Here is a 19,318-nt window from a genome sequence, read left to right as displayed (position 1 = left end):
TTTATGTATCTTTTTTTTCTTTTGTTTTTTCATATTTTTTTCCTTTTCCTTTTTGATTTTTATATCTTTATTGTATTAACTTTGAAAATTTTAATAAACATCTTTTTAAAAAAAGAAAGAAAGTAGGAGAGCTGTATCTCCAGCTGCTAGCAGTGCCGGTGATCACTGGAATGACTCATCTCCAAGCATACCACTAACAGGCCCTTTCCCAGCGAGGGACTGCCCTCGTGCATCTCTGGCGATCACTCAGATGATCACTTTGCAGCAAGCACAGCTACCAACCAGAGCATCGAAACCAGTTTCTGTTACAGCAATGTGTTCTAAGGTAACTTAGACATACTGTAGTGGGTTATGGATTGCAGCCTTAAAGGCAGCAGCATTAAAAACAATACATCAATAAGGAAGAAGAGGAACAATACATCAATACATCAATAAGGATGTAGAGAAACTTCAGTCATCTGGCCATATCAGAGAGAGAGAGAGAGAGAGAGAGAGAGAGAGAGAGAGAGAGATCTTTTTTGATGACATGCTCTTCAGACATTGCCAGAATTACGCATTTGGCAGGGAAGAGTAATAGAGTTATCACATTTAAATTAAATGTTACTAATTAATTGTGGCCTACTGGTTTCACACAGTGTGAACCTTGATGGGGGAAAGAAAGTGAGCACAGTTACTGATGGGTCAAAAGGTTTGCTTTTGTCCAGTTTTTTGTTTTTGTTTTTAAAGTTAAAATAGACTAATATTCCTGGAAATTGATTCTATATGTTTAAGAGTTGTCTGCTAAGGGCACAATTCACCAAGCACTGCTGCTGAGCAGCCTCCATGTTAGTTCAAAAGAGTCATTCTCCCATATTACTTGGTGAATTGCGTCTCAGGGGCTCCGAAGAGATTGACTGCAGGGAAGTTCAGAGTTCAGCAGCAGCAGATCTAAAAACAGCTTTTCAGGGTGGTACTTCAACACTGCACTTTCTGCACCAGAAGTAAACTGATACCATTTCAATGAAACAGCAATGCTGCACAAAAGGAGGTCAGACATTGTGCATTGCTTGCAGCAAGCTGGCATCAGAACAAGAGGGAGGTTTTGCCCACTCATTCTTCAAAGACTAAAGACATTACCTGGCAGTTATCATTGGTTTCTTTAAAAAAACAAAACAAAACAAAAAAATCATGTTCACTAGCCAACACTGTACAACACAGAGAACAGTGCAAAACATTGTAAATATAGGAATCGGATTTCACGTTTTAAAAAACAACAACACATAATAGCAGCACACCTGTGATAACTTACCCAAAACAAAGTAAAATAAGCCACAATGCAAAAGAGTCCTCTGTCGTTGCATTGTGCAATGAATAGCTTAAGTCGGAGGATTTTGTTTTATGCTTTTTTTGTCTTTTTTTTTAAAAGGAATTTCTTTTTTAAAAATCAGAACTATAAATAACTTTCTGGCAATATATACAGAATTAAATAATTTAAATATCTTACATCTACTCTTGCATAAAACTCTTAAAAGAAAAGTGCACCATAGGTTTCCCCTCCTCCGCCTCTCGGGTCTCTCGCCTCCTCCCCACTTCCCTGAGGTGAAGTCTGAAGGGACAAGCGCTCAGATCCTAGGAAGAAAATGTGTCACTGTCATGGTGGGAGAGACTTTGTTGCCTTTCTTTGTTCGTCCGTTTTTGCTCAGGGCTATGTACATCCCCGGGTAGATCTGGGATTCGTAGGCGTTGTAGTTGTTGGGCAGCAGGATCTCTTTGAATTTGCACTCATCGTTGAAATGGTTCTGAAATGAGAATTTGGGGGTCGAGGGAGGGAGGGAGAGAGAACGATGGAAGTTTTCTGTTAGGGATCAGAAGCCAGAGATTTCTGCTGAAAAACAAAGCGGTCTACAAAATTAAATAAATATAAAAAATAAATATGCTATTATATTTCTCTTAGCACATCTGTATACCACTTTTCAAGAATAATATATTTCTCAAAGTATTTGACAGGAGAATTTAGAGGTTGACAACTTTTGGGGGGGGGGAGGACTCTTGTGCCTTCTCATAGCTGCACAGCAGACAGAAAGTTAACTTCACACAAGTGGTATTTGATGCTCCATTTTGCGTTCATTAATATTTCCTGTGAGCCACAGGGACTACAAGCTCTTTCTTGCAGAACAGGGAGTTAAATGTAGAAAAGATTTGTTTGTTTTGTAGAACAGGTGCAGGAACGATACACCTCAGCAGCTGACTTTTTTCTAGTTTTCTTTTCAAGTGTATCATACTGTACAACTGAGGCTTCAAATTGCCCTTTTGAGACAGAGACCATGATTTTTTTTAAAAAAAAACCCCACAGGCTTGGAATCATGCTTGGAGGGCTGCTCAAGAATTTCATCCCATCACCATTTTTAAACGTTACATGATAGGGGCACTGTGGTTTCTGCATTTTTCTGAAGTTTGCAATACAATTCTTGGGTAAAAAAAAAAAAAGTACCAATATGCAAATGAAATGTGCATTTTAGGTTGTAATACAGAAAATATGTATTTTTCAAATGAAATATGTACAAAAAATTGTAGATACTGAGGGGAAAATACTTTTAACAATGCAGTTTTATAAAGGAGTTTTAAAAACATATGCAGATTGATGAGGAAATTGGACAGAACAGATTTATGAATGAACACAAATAATCCATGCCTAGACTAGGAGCACTTCCACATGGAGATTTTATTGACGTGTCGTGGACACATTCAATCAGGCTCAATCCTCTGAGATCCACAAGCCACTCATGAGCAGCCTGCCCTAATGGCATATTCACCCACATGATAGATCAGAGAAAACAGGATAAGAGTGGGTACCTAAATCCATGCACAGGGATGGCAAATGCTGTAGGTCTGCTGTGGATTCCCTTCTGAATGCTGCATGCCAGTGGTTGGTGTGGTCATAGGCAAAAGTGGGTGGAGCAACATTAGGCTACATTGCAACCACACAGAAACCAAAGGATTTCGCATGCACACACACACACACACACACACACACACACACACACACACCCTCTCCATCACATTATCACAGTTTAAGGGAACATTCCAGCCAGGAAAAGCACTAACGGAGAACACAGAGCAGGGGAAGTGAGGGGTGTGGCCTGGGAGAGACGCACAGTCCACAATCCACGCCTGTCAAATCTGTTGTGAAGTGTATTTCTGAGATCTTTGGTGCCGATTAAAAAGAATGCAGAAGTGAAGCTCTTTGTCTTCCCATTCCTTGTAACTCTGTAGCCCCAGCACCCATCCTTCTGAAATGTTACATCTTACTTTCCTGGTAAGATGCCATTTTCATACTAATCTCATGGCCTACAAAACTACAGGGAGGGAAACAGGTTCGCTCCTCTCCCCCAGCCCTTAAAAAAACCCATAATTTTTATATGCACCTAGCACATGCACCCCAGACCTGCTTGCCTGTAATTTGGCAGGTTTCTTATATGAGAGCACTGAATAACATACATTACTTTTATGCAAATTGCCCACAAAATAAAAGGGGATCCTCCCCCCAGTTCTCCTACCCCACTATAAGGTGCAACCAGGCAGAGGGCCTTCTCGGTAGTGGCGCCCACCCTATGGAACGCCCTCCCATCAGATGTCAAGGAAACAAACAACTATCCAACTTTTAGAAGACATCTGAAGGCAGCCTTGTTTAGGGAAGTTTTTCATGTTTGAAGTTTTATTCTGTTTTTAAGGTTCTGTTGAAAGCCACCCAGAGTGGCTGGGGGTAGAAATAAGAAATTATTATTAAATTATTATAACCTTGCCTGCAAATTTTACCCAATTCTGCCAACAAATATAGAGAAGATATGTGGACAGTTCCATTAAAAACAAAAAGTAAAGGTATCCAGAACAACAACAACAACAAAACAATCCTCTAGACCTATTTTTCTGCAAGGCTTTATTCATTTAGGAAGACACACGGTGCATGAAACTTTCACCCAATTTTGTCAAAAGGGAAAGGCTACAGCCATTTTTTAAAATCCCCTTAATGGGAGAGGCCTGACACTTCATTTTTTTCTGAATAGGAATTCAAATTCAGACCCAAGCCAAACTGGGCAGCCTCCAAAGCATTTGAGATCAAATTGGGCAATTTCCCAATGTGCCAAACTGTAGGCCGTACTGAATCTTTTGTTTGGTGCACAGCCCAGCATCTCACTTCATGCTGGTTATCTGAAATGGTTAGAAACAGCAAAATAAAAATCTACATTGTCTCCAAACTTTTCAGTTTCTTAACGGTGGCACTCCAGGCCTAGGAGATCCATTTCTGGGCTTTTGGCCTTAACAAAGCACTAGCATTGGTAATACAGTGTTGGCAGTAGCTGCCCACCCCTGTGACTGCAATGTACACCTTCTCCCTCCCCCTGGAAATGCTTCTTACATACCTGCTCACACAAACCACCACCACTGGGACTCAGCACCTGGATATCTTCAGGTGTCTGCATTCCTACCTGTATGCTTCATACGGGTTTACAAAACGATTCATCTGTGCTTGGTGCACAAACACAGCATCAAGTCCGCCTGCAGTTAAGGATACTGGCATGCTCTTTCAGCTGCTAGTACATAATGCTTTCCAGTAGCATGTCTCCATCCAGCAACACGGTACAAACTGCAAATAGCCTCCACTATCTTCTGACCCACATTGGGGGGTAGATCTCAGTATCCACCTCAGAAATCCACCACAATAATGATTCCGGGGATATCTACCCCAACAGTGATTCCACCACGGAATCTGCTCTCTGACTGTTTGGCCAGTCAGACCTCCAGCCTCATCTCAGCAATCTATGGGTCAAAGTCAACTAAGATTTACTCTGAATTACGTATTTAAATTATGAAACATGATTAAGTTAGGTCTACTAATTTAAATGGGTCTACTCTGAGTAGTGCATAGCTGAATGCTACACACACACACTAAACTAAATGAATTGGCTGTTTGAAGCATGTGGGTGCATGCACTCAACTGCAGGGAAAAGTCTCCTCTTACACTTGCAACTGTAAACCCTCTAGGATCTGTACATGCATGGAAAATCCTCAGGCAGCTGCCTTAAAAATGAAGTGGGAGGGAGACATCTTTCCATTACATTAAGGATGTTTCGAAGAAGGGAGATTGGACTCGAAGGGAGATTTTTATCAGGGGAGCTATGCACTCTAGTACTAGAGAGGGAGAATTTTCAGCCCCGGAGGAGTAAGCTAAAAAGGTTGTATAAAGAGGCAAGGGTGGGAGAGGGGCAGGGAGAGTTTTGCTTGTGTTCCCAGCATTCTTCCTAAATAAAACTGCTTGGTGGCTTGCTGAAATAGGGCGTTTCAAAGTTACAAAATGGCATAGGGAAAGAGTCGTGGGGCTCATCTCCATATATATCGCAGGCAAAATCTGATAGGTGCCCCAATGATACCTGCACTACCACATTCCACAGTGCAATCTTTATTGTATCGATGCACTATCTTGGGTAGGGAGTGAAAGAGAATGGTGTTTTCCCAGGTTAAAAGCATATATGGAATAGCTAGCGCTGGAGGGGAGGGGGGAGGGGGGAAACACTCATGTATCTCCATCATAGAATGCTGATCACCATCCAAGGGTCAAAGTCAGAACTGTTGGTTTATTAGAAACAGATTTTCTGAAACTGATGGGAATCCGCCAAGCAAATTGCAAAGAGTTGAAGTTCAGAACAGCACACTGATGAGGAAAATGACTAAACCTAATGGGAAGATATAGTAAAACAGGAAGCTAGACAGAGTTACTGGCAGGTACACAATTCTAAGCCTTGTCCATTGTTTGATTTTGCCCCATCTCCTGGGAAATCAAAATCCCTGGTCACTGGAACACAGACCTTCCGAGCCTTCACATTAAGTTCACTAGTTCTCCCCTCCACTTTGCTAATCTTGAGCTGATCTTGACTTTTGCAAATGTTGCAGATAGCAACATCACAGCTAGAGGATACATTACAAGCCCATGGCTTTGGCTTTTTCTCAGAGACACTGCAAGAAAAGATCTTGCACTGTTCCAAGTCTCCACTGACCTGCATCTTCTCTGCATGCAGATTTTTATACTACAACCCAAAGACTACATATGCCATCACTCATTACGCTACATAAATGCAAGTGTGGCATCTCAAGGCCCTTGTGGACCACAGTAATCCACAAACTACTTTCTCCAACTGGAACTAAGGTGTTGTGGACTGTGGTTTGGACATTTTATACTCAAATGTTCTTATATGGCATGTAGTAGCACAAAGACGTGGTGATCATGGCCACTGGTTTAGATTGCTTTTGAAGGAGAATGAGACATTCATTGAAGACCAGGCTATCAATAGGCACAAGTCATGATGGCTATAAGGAATTTCTGGAATCAGTAACCCACTGGATACCAGCTGCTGGGGAGCAACAGTGGAAAGGGGTTCCTGCCTTTGAGCCCTGCTAGAAGGAATAGAAAGGCCTTTGAGCCGCTGCTGCTGCAGAGCTGCTCTAAGGGCTTTTTTCTGAGATGTAGAGCAAAGGATGCGGCCTTTGCTCAAACACACAAAATGTTATAATACTGCAGAAGGGAAAAGATAATTGGTGACAAATCTCTATAGACGCAGAAAACAAAAGGAAGCGTCACACTCAATTATATCTCCCAAAGTGAGAAGAAGTCCAAGGTTAAAGACTTTTGCAATGAAAGCCGTGAGCCTTTTGCATCCATAGCTCCCTTTAGGACAAGTCAATGCAAAAGTGATCCTGTTGCGGAATCATTGGACTCAAAGCCCTGCTCACACGAGCTTAGACAAACAGTGAGGCCACAAGAGAAGGACAGCTGGAAATGACCATAAACAAGACTTGTATTATTTTTAGTAACCAAGTGGGCCTCAAGAAATGAAATGCCTTTGGCTATTTGTTCTCAAGATCGTGTATGGCTTGTTTGTGTGTTTTTTGTAAAACATTTTTTTTGTTTGTAAAAATGCACATACAAACAACTAAATCCTTCTCCAGAAGATCAGGTGAATATTTGTGTATCTGAAGTCTGAATATCATTTACTGATTTGCTTTGTCCCTTTTTCAAAAAATGGCCAATAAGCAAATGGTGCAATTGCTCATCAGATTGCGGCACAATGTGCTTTCCCCACTTAGATAACTCTAATACATGTTTTTTTAAAATTAAAATTGGAAACCAAACTTCACCTTACAAGGGACCGAATCTGTGCGGGAGATAGGTCTGAGTCATTGCTAGATTTTATATTTTGAAAATATGGGAAGCAGCACTTCTTGCTTCTTAGTTTCAGCAGCTCCTTGTGCAAGAGGAAAGCTCTTTTGAACTTTGCTGGGACTTAGCTAATTAATGGTGCTTGGTGCTTCCAGATTGGGATTGCTTCCAGACTACAACTGGGTCATTCAGATCCAATTGTTCCCTGTGTGTGTTTGGTTAGCTTCAACACATTCCCATTTTTCCAGTCATAGATCTTCATTGCTATTCCACTGCTTGCCATCCAAATTAGTGGGTTGACCATAATGCAATATATCCATAGCCATCTTCAATACTGGGCATGCACACAGGTATTTCTGTACCTGTGAATATGCACCAAAAATTGCCACTTAGTGCACAAGAGCAAATGTTACCTGACTTAGTTATCATGTGTCATGATAGACAAATTGAAGGCTTGTGCTGTCAAGGGATGGTGGTAGAATATCCGTTTCCCATTGTTTGTTTGCTTGCTTGAATAATGTTGACTGCTCAAGCATTCTGAAGAATTATTATTAATATCATTGCAATCAATATTATTATCATTATAGCATGATGGTATGTGCTACATTACCAACTGCAAGGTAATGTCTTGGATGGAGATCTTGAGAGAGCAGCTCTTCCTAACTAGATTGTTGAAATGTGAATTCAGCATTCAGCAATTGCTGGCATGGTCCTATCCTTTGGGCCACTAAAAACAAAATGGCTTCCTCAATGAAGAAGAAATGGAAGTAAGAACATAGCATTAGAGGCCACAGAAACATCACTACACATGTAACAATGTACCTGTCGGAAATGCACGCATAAGCTTCCATACCACCAGTAACCATTATATATATATATATATATATATAGAGAGAGAGAGAGAGAGAGAGAGAGAGAGAGAGAGAGAGAGAGTGTTGTTTTTCCATGTTGGATTTTCTGAAGTAAGGGGGAATGCAGATTAAAATGCCAGCAATTTGATGATGACAATGTTCAGCAGACCCTGCAAATACCGGTGTGGATGAGCAGCACCAATTCCACAACCACCTTCGACCTGGGAGCTCCTTGAGACTATCTAAAGCAGGATGGGGAGCCTGTGGCCCTCCTGATGTTGTTGAATTTCAACTCCCATCAGCCTTGACCATTTGCCATGCTGACTGGGGCTGATGGGAGTTCAGAGTCCAACCCAGAGTCCAAGTTCCCCATCCCAAAATCTTCTGGCCCTCCATCTTAAGACTAGGAAAAGTGGCAGGCTTTGGGACTCCAACATCATATCCAGCTCTTTCTCCCATGTTTCCTTCCCTGAGCTCATTTTATTTAACACCCAGGTTGAAGAAAAACTCTGAAGAACTCAAAAGCTTGCTCACTATTTTGTGATGTTTTGGATGCTCTAAATCAAGTAGCTTTGGGGAGCTTGTGGCTCTCCACGGAACTGGTGTCCAATGACACGTCGCTGCCCTGCACAGGCTTTCTCAGAGGGCAGATAATTCTACTGGACCTCTGCATCAGAATGACTGGTCACACTCAATACAGCCTCCAGCAGAGGCTAATTGAAAAGGGGGAAGGCCAGAGCATCAGATGGTGTCAAGACACAGCAAGCACAGCCTCCTCTCTTTACTGCTACTTTGTCCCTGTGGCAGACTCTCGGACCTGCACTGCTCCCAGGTAAGCGTACTGTATGTAGGGTTGCATCCTTATTTTATTTTATTTAAATATATTTGTGCAATAGCACCACACAAATGTGTCCCTGGAACATAAATTGGAATTTATTTTTTATCGCTTCGTAAAAACAAATATGTGTAAATCCTTATATTACCAGATTGAAGCTTTTTGTATTGCCCTTTAACTTGCCAAACAAGATGACCAGGTGCTTGTATTTTTTATTTTAATTTTTTGCACGTTAAGCTTGCACATTAAGATTCCAGTGGCAAGGGAGGTACCCAAGCACTTCTAGTTCTCTACCATAGACCACATCCAAGATAACTGAACAGCTGCCACTGGGACTTGCTCAGTAACCTAACCTGACTATTAAAATATGCATTAGTTCAAATATTTCTATGCTGATTTTCCTGCAGTTTAAAGAGTTTTTCATCAAATAAAAAGGGAGTGGAATCATTGTTTGATATTCGATGTTAGTATTGCTTAGAGCAGAACCACTAAAATCAATAGACTACTCAGCTCTGAGCATTACTTAGCTGGGTATCTCTCATTGGTTTCCATGTTAATATATTTTGAGAGGGTCAAGACTCAGGAGCACTCCATTATACATCAAAACAACACATCAACACTTTTAAAAGGGGGTTAAAGACACATAGTTGAGCAGGTTCATGACTACTTACAGCTCCATAGAGTTTGCCTTTACTGTTCATGGCTACAAAGAGTCCACTTTTAACACCAAAGAGGCTCACCACTCCTCTTTCCACAGGAGAGATTTCAAGCAAACCTGTAAGAAGGGGGAAAATGCATAGGGAGCCAGCTAAGAGATATATCTGAGTGTAAGCCATTGCTGTTCTCTTAAATCACAAATACCAGCAACTGAGAATAACATTTCATATATCTGATGAAATAGACCATAGTCCATGAAAGCTTATGCCATCATAAATATATTAGTCTTTAGGATGCCACCAGTCTCTGTTGTTTTTGCTCCAAGAGCCTTACATAGATGTCCCTCTGGAAGAGGATAAGAGGATGCTATACTGATTTAGCAGCAATGATACAATTCTGAATCCATTTTCTGATGTCATCAATGGGGCTACTCAGAAGTAAGTGTTTGGGAATAGTCCACTCCTAAGCACATCCTATGTATTGTGAACAGATGACTTTGTTCAGCAATCTCCAAGGTACTCAGCTTCAGAGCAATTCCTTCGATCTCTTTGGGATCCAAAGGCTTGGTTTCTTTAAAGCAATCTAATGCGTAGATGTAGGCTTGCTCTATATGTTACTGCCACTTTGTTGAAAATACTTTCAGTTGCCCCACTTGGTGGTGACTCTCATGTGCTAAGCTGTATAGAGTAAGGTTGATGCGATTTTCTCCTATGGTTGTGTGTGTAGTGGAACATGCGAATGTACAACTTGGTGTCTGTCAGTGTGTGATAATGGAGGTTGGAGGGACATCCTACTGTTAATAATTCTATGTCTACTGTATATACCCTTCTAAAATATGTTGTGGAAGGGGGGATTATTGTGTTGTCTTTGTTTTTGTTTTTATTATGTATTTTCTGTTTTTTTATATTGTGGTTTCATGTTGTGAACGCCCTAAGATCTACAGGTATAGGACTGTATAAAGGTAAAGGGACCCCTGACCATTAGGTCCAGTCATGGCTGACTCTGGGGTTGCGGTGCTCATCTCGCTTTATTGGCCAAGGGAGCTGGTATACAGCTTCTGGGTCATGTGGCCAGCATGACTAAGCCGCTTCTGGCGAACCAGAGCAGTGCACAGAAACGCCGTTTACCTTCCCGCCGGAGCAGTACCTATTTATGTACTTGCACTTTGACGTACTTTCAAACTGCTAGGTTGGCAGGAGCAGGGACCGAGCAACGGGAGCTCACCCCTTCACAGGGATTCGAACCGCCGACCTTCTGATCGGCAAGTCCTAGGCTCTGTGGTTTAACCCACAATGCCTCCTGTGTCCCATCTAAGACTGTCTACAAATTTAATAAATAATAATAATATATCCAGTGCTTTTTCTAGAAAAATGGTGCTGGCATTCACCATGAAGTTGTTACAGTAAGTACCAAACTTTTAATATATCCATTAAAAAAAGTGCTGGTACTACAAACTGTTGAGTACCCCTCAGAAAAAAGCACTGCCTATATCTAATCTATCTATCTATTTACTGATCAATCTTCTAATAATAAGAAGAAATTGCTTTTCTCACTGAGTGAGCCAAAGTAACTTACATTAAAATTACTGGAAAAGTTGTGGTGATGCAAGCAAAGGACCGTTACATGATAGAGGCTCAGCTCCTAGAAGCTGGCAGCATCTAGCAAGGATGCAGGCTAATGACACAATAATACTGGACAATAGGAATCACGCTCTGGGTGCCAAGCTTCATTTTGCAGCCTTGAACACACACACGCTTATCAAGGCACTATGCTTCAGCAGAGTAGGGTGAATCTCTACTCAGGGACACAATTTAGTCTTCCTCTCCCCATATACATCTACTCCTGCATGCACCACACATTATTATTTTCCCCATGATCGCCCAGATATCTGAAAAGGAACGAACTGTGTTGACATGGTCAAACTACCCCTTCTGGTTGGCCACACTGAATGACTTTCCATGTGCTAAACATTGCACATGGACTGGTTTGAAGTGGTTCTCTGTGGCAGTTGTCATGTGTGTAGATTGACCCTGATGAGGTTTGCTGCCTAATAATCAGTCTACATTGGCAACTCTATGCATGCAGGCTCAGAAGTCAGTCCCATTGAGATGAATGGATTTTCTCCCAGGTAAGTGTGTATAGGAGTCCTGTGCAATTCCATTCCTTAAGTGAACAGAACTCCTTTAAACTCCTTCCATTCATTAAGTGACAGCAGAGCACCACAAAAGCACCCAGATATGGTTAAAGAGTTTGTGTGTATGTGTGTGTGCATGTTTTAATGGTTGGCAGTGATCCCCCACATCGTCCAGGTTAAAATAAGTAACAATATGTTTCAGGACATGTGAAACATTTGTCATGCTGCTGTCTCTAACCCTTCCTCCCCAGTCCTATTGTTTCAGTTGGACCGTAGTTAGAATTAGAGCCACAGGGCCATGAGGTTAAGTCACTAACAGATGCTTTTCCTAGTGGACTGCCCTAACTTCTTGGCAGAGCTTCTGTGGGATCTGGAATCCCAAATTAACTATTTGCAACCCTCTTGCAAAAGGAAGGGGGGTGCTATTTGAGCAGTGTCTCACTGCAAACCAGGAGGCTTCCCGCTGGGACAGTGAAAAACACCTGATTCCTTTTGATCAGTAGTAGTATTTCCAGGAGCCCATGCAACAATTGCTTCAAGACAGTTTAGTCTGTTCACAGTGGGAGTGACGCAACTTTTTATTTCTGTGTAACCAGTTCCTGAACTCAGAGCTGGGGACGAGCAAAGTGGTTTATTTTCTGGGACCGAACTCCATTTGAAATACCTAATGCAACCAAGCTTACAAACCCAGAATTTAAGAATGCTGGGTTTTTTTACATTTTAGATTGCCGTCCTCCCGTATCCCACTCTAGAGCAAGAGTAACTCAGCCAGCCACAGAATATATAGCTGCCTAAATGATAGAGAAGTCATCCCCAACCTGTTGCCCCCCCCGCCCCCAAACTCTGTGCTGGCTGGGGCTGATGGCAGTTGTAACCCAAAACATCTGAATGGCATCGGGCTGTTATACAGAAGATAAAATGAATAGTTCCCAAGCTGGCACTTTGCATTAGGTATTTTAAACACTTTCCCTATGCATTCATGAGGACTAATGGCTTTAAAAATGGAATAATTTGATCATACTCTTCTGCCATATATGACTATTTTCCCCCTTCAAAATTGAGTATGGAGGTAGAAATGCCTAACAGATCCCATTAAGAGACTCTTCACACACTGCAATTTCCCTTGGACCAAACACACAAAATGCCCAAGGAATAAACTTATTTATAAGGGAAACAGCATGAAAATGGCAAATCAACAGGGGCGATCATCTTCACATGCATGCATATGCGCAATGCGATGAAGCAACACACAGTAAAATCGCCACACCTGACATATTTCTCCCCCGCCTGCAGAAGTGTTTTCTAACCATAGAAACCTGACAAAACGCCCTTTAGTTCCACCAGTTTAACGGAGGCATCTCCGAAGTTGCTGGCTTCCGAATCTGTTTGCTTTTGCTTTTGGGGAGGCTGGGTCAATACTATTGGTCTGAGGGACTTGATCACCTGGGTGGCATCGAAAGCAGCGCAGGCCCGCTTTGCTGAGACCCTGCGCTCTTTCCCTTCCTTTTCCTTGCATTGCTTGACTAAGCACCTTTGCTCGGGCGATTCTAGGTAGAATTACAGAACTGTCGAGCTGGTGGAGAAGACCCCAAGGGTCCTCTAGTCCACCTCCCTGCATGCAAGAAAATGCGCTCCAGACCAGACCGGAACATAAGGGACTGATGACATCAGATGATCATTATTCCCACACCCTCCAGCGGGTCCCAGGAGAAAACTGCCCGGTGAGCTCCGAAATGGTGAGATTTAACCCTGTCGTTAAAGGAACGTCAAAACTCCCCAGAAGGCAATTGTGGAATGGGCTGGCGGGGCTTTGCAAAGTGACCAGATCCCACGCCCGTGGAGAGTGAGTGCCACAGTCTCTGGCCAGGTGGGCGCAGGTGGCGACTTACTGTGCCGGTTTTCGTTGTGGATCCCGTTGATCCTGCCGTCTGGCAGCACCTGGATGTGGAAGCCAATGCCGACGTTGCAATAGAGACGCCTGAGCCTCTTGATGCCCAGCAGATAGTCGCCGTCGCGGTTGGGCTCCCTCCTTTCCCCGGGGATCCTGGCCATGGAGCGCGAGAAGAGCGTCTCCCAGCGCCACTCCAGGGTGTCGTTGTGCTGGGGCTGCTGGTGGGGCTGGGCGAAGGCGGGCATGCAGCGCCCGGCCAGCCAAGGCGACAGCAGTCCCAGGAGCAAGACTGGCAAGCAGGCCGAAGAGGGGCCAGTCATTCCGAGCAACATGGGCAGCACACGTGGTGCCGAGCAGGGAGGCGATCGCTCTAAAAATATACCCTCTCCGCGCGCCGAGAGAGAGAGAGAGAGAGAGAGAGAGAGAGAGAGAGAGAGAGAGGAGAGCTTCCCACTTCGGACTGGAGAGATCACAGGAGGAAAGCGGTGGGGGGGGGGAGGGCCCGAGAGAGAGAGAGAGAGAGAGAGAGAGAGAGAGAGAGAGAGAGGGTGCCAAAGAGGGAACCCAGGCAGCTCAGTCCCCCAAGGAACTGGAGACACTCTGGTCAGGTTGCACGGGAGAGCAAGCCACGTTGGGAAGGGGCTGGGGGAAGACCCGGGGAGGGGGCGCCCGGCAGAAGCGTCGTGGTGGTGGAGAGAGAGAGAGAGAGAGAGAGAGAGGTGGGGGCGTTGGGGAGATCGACTCAGCCCCAGCTCCTTCTGAACTTGATCTCCGTCCCAGAGGGCTCCTGTCGAGTGGGGATCTTCTGGTCCGGCTGCTCAGCCATCAGCCCCTTGACCCCCCTCAAGCCACGGCATTTATAGATCCATGTGCCTCGCTTGCACCTATTACATCACCACCGAGTGCTGGAGGCAGCAGCTGAGTTGAGCGGAACGCGAAGTGATCACCCCGAGATGATCATCATCCGCCACTTCCAAGCGGAGCTGGGCAGAGGAAGAAGGGCAGAGAGTATTAAAAGAAAAAGAAAAAGTCCACTTTTAATAAAAAGAGTGGATTCCACCACACACACCCTTTGAAAGAAGAGTTAACAGGGCACTTTCCGCCGCGGTTCCCTTTTCTGGTTGCCAAGCGCGCGCCAAGCGCGTCCGAGTCCCCAAAGGCGCAGAAGAATGCCCAAGACGCCTGCCTCCGTCTCCCTTCCAACAATGTCATACTTTGTGGAAGTCTGTGGAATTTAAGCTTCGGCTGTTTCCAAGTAACATTGCTTTAGAGTGTGCAAAAAAACACACAACAACCACCAAGAAAACAAAACAAAACTCTCCATGAAAGGCCAGAACAGTTGTTGCAAGAAAGGAGAGGTTGGAAGCACTGAGAAAACCGAACTTGAGAAAAGTTAGTAAGGGAAACTGCGCACAAAAGAGAAGGTATTAAAGGGCTCAGTGGAGACAAAACGAGAATCTGAACGGGACCTTTTAAACTGGGGGAAACCGAGAGCGGGGAACGGGGCGGAGGAAGGCCAGACTTTGGGTTAAACTTGCACTCTAAGGACCCAAAAATGCGCTCTAGCAGCTTGGAAGAGCAAGGAGGCAAATTCTCGAGCGATCACCCGGATACATTGGAATGGTATCTTAAAGATACTTTTGGTATCTGGTCGTTTTAGGTTACACAGACGCTTCTTCAAGTGTCAGGCTGACAGCCCAATGGAGGAGCTGTTCTCTGGTTACATATATGCTCCTTGGAGTCATTTTTCTGCCTATATGTATATATAGAATATAGATATATATGCTATTCTGGCAGCACCAGCCCAAAGACGTTTTCCTTGGAAGGGAATCCCTGTTAATTTCAGAGGGTTTTTACTTCCAAGGAAGGACGCTCAAGGCGCTGAGAAGAAGAGGAACGTATATTTGGAGAAATTATTCTTTTATTACTATATTTCCATTTACGCGCTTCTAAATTCTAAAATCTACCAAAACCGGAGCTCGAGCATATTCGAAAAATGACGCAATAACACCATCAGCATCATTGCCGGAGGAACCTCCTTTGGTTTCTGGTGGGCAAGCCGATACTCCCGTGCGATCATACATTGAGTAGTGATTAAGAGTTTGGACTAGGCTGCCTTTCCTGTGTTGTGATCCTATTATATTATGATGTTAATAAATGAACAAATACACGAGCCTTCCCCCTCTGTAGAAGTTACCGCCCTGGACTTTCTGAAGCAAGACAAGGGTTGGAGAGGTAAATGATTCAGTAGATGTACAGCTAAGAGAGTGAGCTGTGGACCGCACCAGTGCGCATCCCAGCCTCAGCCTGCAACGGGTGTGGTGGCTTGGATGCGAGCCGCGTGGACGTCAGAATGCCGGCCTACCTTACAGGGCTGCTGTAAGTGCCAAGTGCGCGAACATTCTAACCTCTACCAATTATTTCGCGCGTCATCTACACCGTCAATGGGATTTTATTCTAAAGGGCATTAACGTCCCACTGGAAACAAGAGGCGTATGAGCTCTTTCTTTCATGGGGGGGGGGAGGTGTTTAGGTTTCAAGGGATGGCTACAACGCAGCGTACCTAGAGCAATCCTAGGCGTGTTTACTAGGCAGGTACGTCCCCCCCGCCCACAATGCACTCAATGATGCTGCAATCCTGAGGCCACTTTTACCTGGCCTGGGAGTAAGCCCAGCTGAACTCAGTGGAGCCTCCTTGGTCGTGCATATTCGTGAGTACAGTACATAAAACGACCCCGGGGGCCATGGGCATAGCCAGGACTGGGGGGCAGAACTGACGTGATTGGTCAGTTAGTTGAGTATTTCTATTGTTTTACTTGATGGAGGGGAGCAGCTGCCCCCCTGCCACCCCGTGGCTATGCCCGTGCCAGTGGCCCATCTAGCCCCCAGATGCGCGTGGGAAGCCCGTAAGCAGGAGTTGAGTTCAAGAAGTGTCTCCCCTCTGGTAATTCCCCCGCAACTGGCATTCAGAGGCATGCCACCTTCGACGAGTAAATTCAGAGAAATTCAATTTTTTATTTGTCTGCCTCAACACCATTCAAGCAAACTGTTGCAATGTAATAATAATAATAATCGATCGTTTTATACTAATTAAGCAATGGGTATTTTTGCTCCCAGGTAATCTTAGGGTGGTTCGGGAGGGAGCCCAGACTCGTCCTTCAGAAGCAACAGGTGGGAGAGTCAGAAGTGTTCTCTGCGATTCTGAATGAATGAGCGAACGAATGAATGGACAGCAGACGACAGGCCGCTGCGCTGCGTGGTGTGAGTGAGTGAGTCAGGCCTTTCTCGCTTCCCGCAGGCTTTCCTCCCTTTCACGCCAGCGAGGTTCCCCGCTGGTCCAGCACAGATGCGAGAGGAGAAAGCAAATTGCCCAGGGCCAGATGACAGCTCACCTAGGTGCGAAAATCGCCGACCTTCGCTAAATCCCAGCACAAAGCGACCCGCCTCCCACCCCTAGCTCAGCCTGACTGCTATGAGGCTCAGCCTCAGATTTACGTTGTTTTTCTTCATCATTCAGGACCGGTGATTAGTAATACTCTCCAAAATATGCCCATACCCAAAATTACTGGAGTTAAAAAATTTAAATCTCCCAATGCAGATTATTTCTGTTTCTGCTATGAATTTTGTTGGTATTCTTTATAGAGGTTTTTTAAAAGCGGTTTTGTGTACACCGCTCCAAATATTACTCAGTCTATAAAAACCTGAAATGAATATACAAATAATGTCCATGCACAAAATGGTGCACATATATTTAAAATATATCAATATATTTCTGTTGCTGTGATGAATTTTATTTGTTCTTATTCTTTGTATGGTTTTTTTAAAAAGAAAAAATATGTCTGCTGTTTTGAAATTCTAAATATTAAGAGGTAAAGATGGTTTGGTTCTCCTTCATTCCCCTTTAACTCCCCGTTTAAAGTGGTGCCCATGTAATCAGCTGTTTTAAGTGGGGATCCATTAGCATAAGAATGGACCATGGCCACTGACATGGGCTGCTGTTTCTAAAGAGCCAGTGTGGTCTAGTGGTTAGAGCATCAGACTAGGACCTGGGTAGACCAGGGTTCCAATCCCCACTTGACCATGAAGTTGACTGGGTTACCTTGGGCCAGTTGCTGCCTCTCAGCCTAAACTGTTGTGGGGGTTAAATGAAGAAGCAGAGAGCCATGTGTGCCACTTTGAGCTCCTTGGAGAAAAAGGTGGGATACAAATGCAGTGTGTGTGTGTGTGTGAGAGAGAGAGAGAGAGAGAGAGAGAGAGAATACACACACAGATATATATATGAATATGACAACAGGTCTGTCAGTGGTTTTATTGGCCCTGAGGTTGATGCCATCTCCAAATGTGGAGAGGCACCCAGTCCTTGGGATGAGCAAAAGGAGATGGCTGTGGTTATTGTTTCCTGCCCTTGTGACTTTCAAGGGCAGACTGGCTTTGGCCAAAGCCTTTGAGTGAGCCCTGGTTGAAAATAAGTCTTGGTCAGAGCTAAAGGGCTAGGGTTTGGGTGGATGTGGGGTTTGGGTCCATGTGGAGTTGAGCATGCATTTTTATGATGTGCAGAACCCTGATCAAATCCTTCATAATGTGAATTCATAATATGAATTAGCTTTGGGAAAGGCAAATTTAAAAGGGGCTTCAGTACGTTACAGAATTTTGTGAGTACATATTTGTATACTGCTAGTATTGATAGTGTCCTTGTAAAACAGGAAAACTATAAAATTGCAGCTCCCCATTATATGAACATACTATCATGTGTGTTACACCTTTGTGGTGTAACAGAGTGTTGGACTATGACCTGGGAGACCACTCAGCCATAAAGCTCACTGGGTGACATTGGACTAGTCACTATCTCTCAATCTAATCTACATCATCATCATCATTTTATAATTTGGGGGGCTCACAGCATACTGTATATCAGAACATAATAAAACATCAAACATTTAAAACTTCCCGATACAGGACTGCCTTCAGATGTCTTGTAAAGTCAGATAGTTGCTTATTTCCTTGACATCTGAAGGGAGGGCATTCCACAGGGTGGGTGCCACCACCGAGAAGGCCCTCTGCCTGGTTCCCTGTAACATCTCTTTTGCAGTGAGGGAACCAGAAGAAGACCCTTGGAGGAGGACCTCAGTGTCTGGGTTGAATGATGGGGGTGGATACGCTCCTTCAGGTATACTGGGCCAAGGCCGTTTAGGGCTTTAAAGGTCAGCACCAACACTTTGAATTGTGCTTGGAAATGCACTGGGAGCCAATGAAGATCCTTTAGGACCAGTGTTATATGGTCCCGGTGGCCACTCCTGGTCACCAGTCTAGCTGCCGTGTTCTGGATTAGTTGTAGCTTCCGGGTCACCTTCAAATGTAGCCTCACAGGGTTGTTGTGAGGATAAATTGAGGAGGGGAAAACCCTGCTTGAGCTCCTTTGAGGGGGGGTGTCAGATATAAAATGTAATAAACACGCACACACACACATCGTGCATAACCCCCATAATTCCCCAAGGGTGTGGGAAGAGACCAAGTATGGTCAACCCGTGATGTTCTCTGGACTCCAACTCCCATAATCTGACTGGCTATGTTGGACTAGATAACCTCTGTGGTCCCTTCCAACTCTACCATCCTATGATTCTATGAAACCCTGGAGAGGTGTTGCCAGTCAGCACAGACCACTATTCTTCAACTTTGGGGCCTCAGATGTTGTTGCACTACATCTCCCAGCATCTCATCCTGGCTGGGGATGATGGAAGTTGTAGTCCAGTAACATTTG

At 44.2% G+C, this 19,318-nt stretch overlaps 1 protein-coding gene and 1 long non-coding RNA gene across 2 annotated transcripts; one reads left to right on the top strand and one right to left on the bottom strand.

Moving 5' to 3' along the window:
• Positions 1-382: 382 nt before the first annotated feature.
• Positions 383-14,257, bottom strand: FGF4 (fibroblast growth factor 4). Its single transcript, XM_053388773.1, has 3 exons — positions 13,559-14,257; positions 9,550-9,653; positions 383-1,778 (listed from the first exon to the last, which is right to left on the bottom strand). The coding sequence occupies exons 1-3, from the start codon at positions 13,890-13,892 to the stop codon at positions 1,602-1,604; spliced, it is 615 nt and encodes a 204-aa protein (XP_053244748.1). The 5' UTR covers positions 13,893-14,257; the 3' UTR covers positions 383-1,601.
• A 1,735-nt stretch (positions 14,258-15,992) lies between these two features.
• On the top strand, positions 15,993-17,159 carry LOC128402501 (uncharacterized). The gene is made up of 2 exons (XR_008327722.1): positions 15,993-16,053; positions 16,678-17,159. It is a non-coding gene; the product is annotated as an uncharacterized LOC128402501 (long non-coding RNA).
• The last annotated feature ends 2,159 nt before the right edge of the window (positions 17,160-19,318 follow it).

Source organism: Podarcis raffonei, chromosome 1, assembly GCF_027172205.1.
Source record: "Podarcis raffonei isolate rPodRaf1 chromosome 1, rPodRaf1.pri, whole genome shotgun sequence".
In the NCBI taxonomy this organism is placed as follows: Eukaryota; Metazoa; Chordata; class Lepidosauria; order Squamata; family Lacertidae; genus Podarcis; species Podarcis raffonei.
The sequence above is the reverse complement of the archived record's forward strand: the minus strand, read 5'-3'. Positions and strand labels throughout refer to the sequence as shown.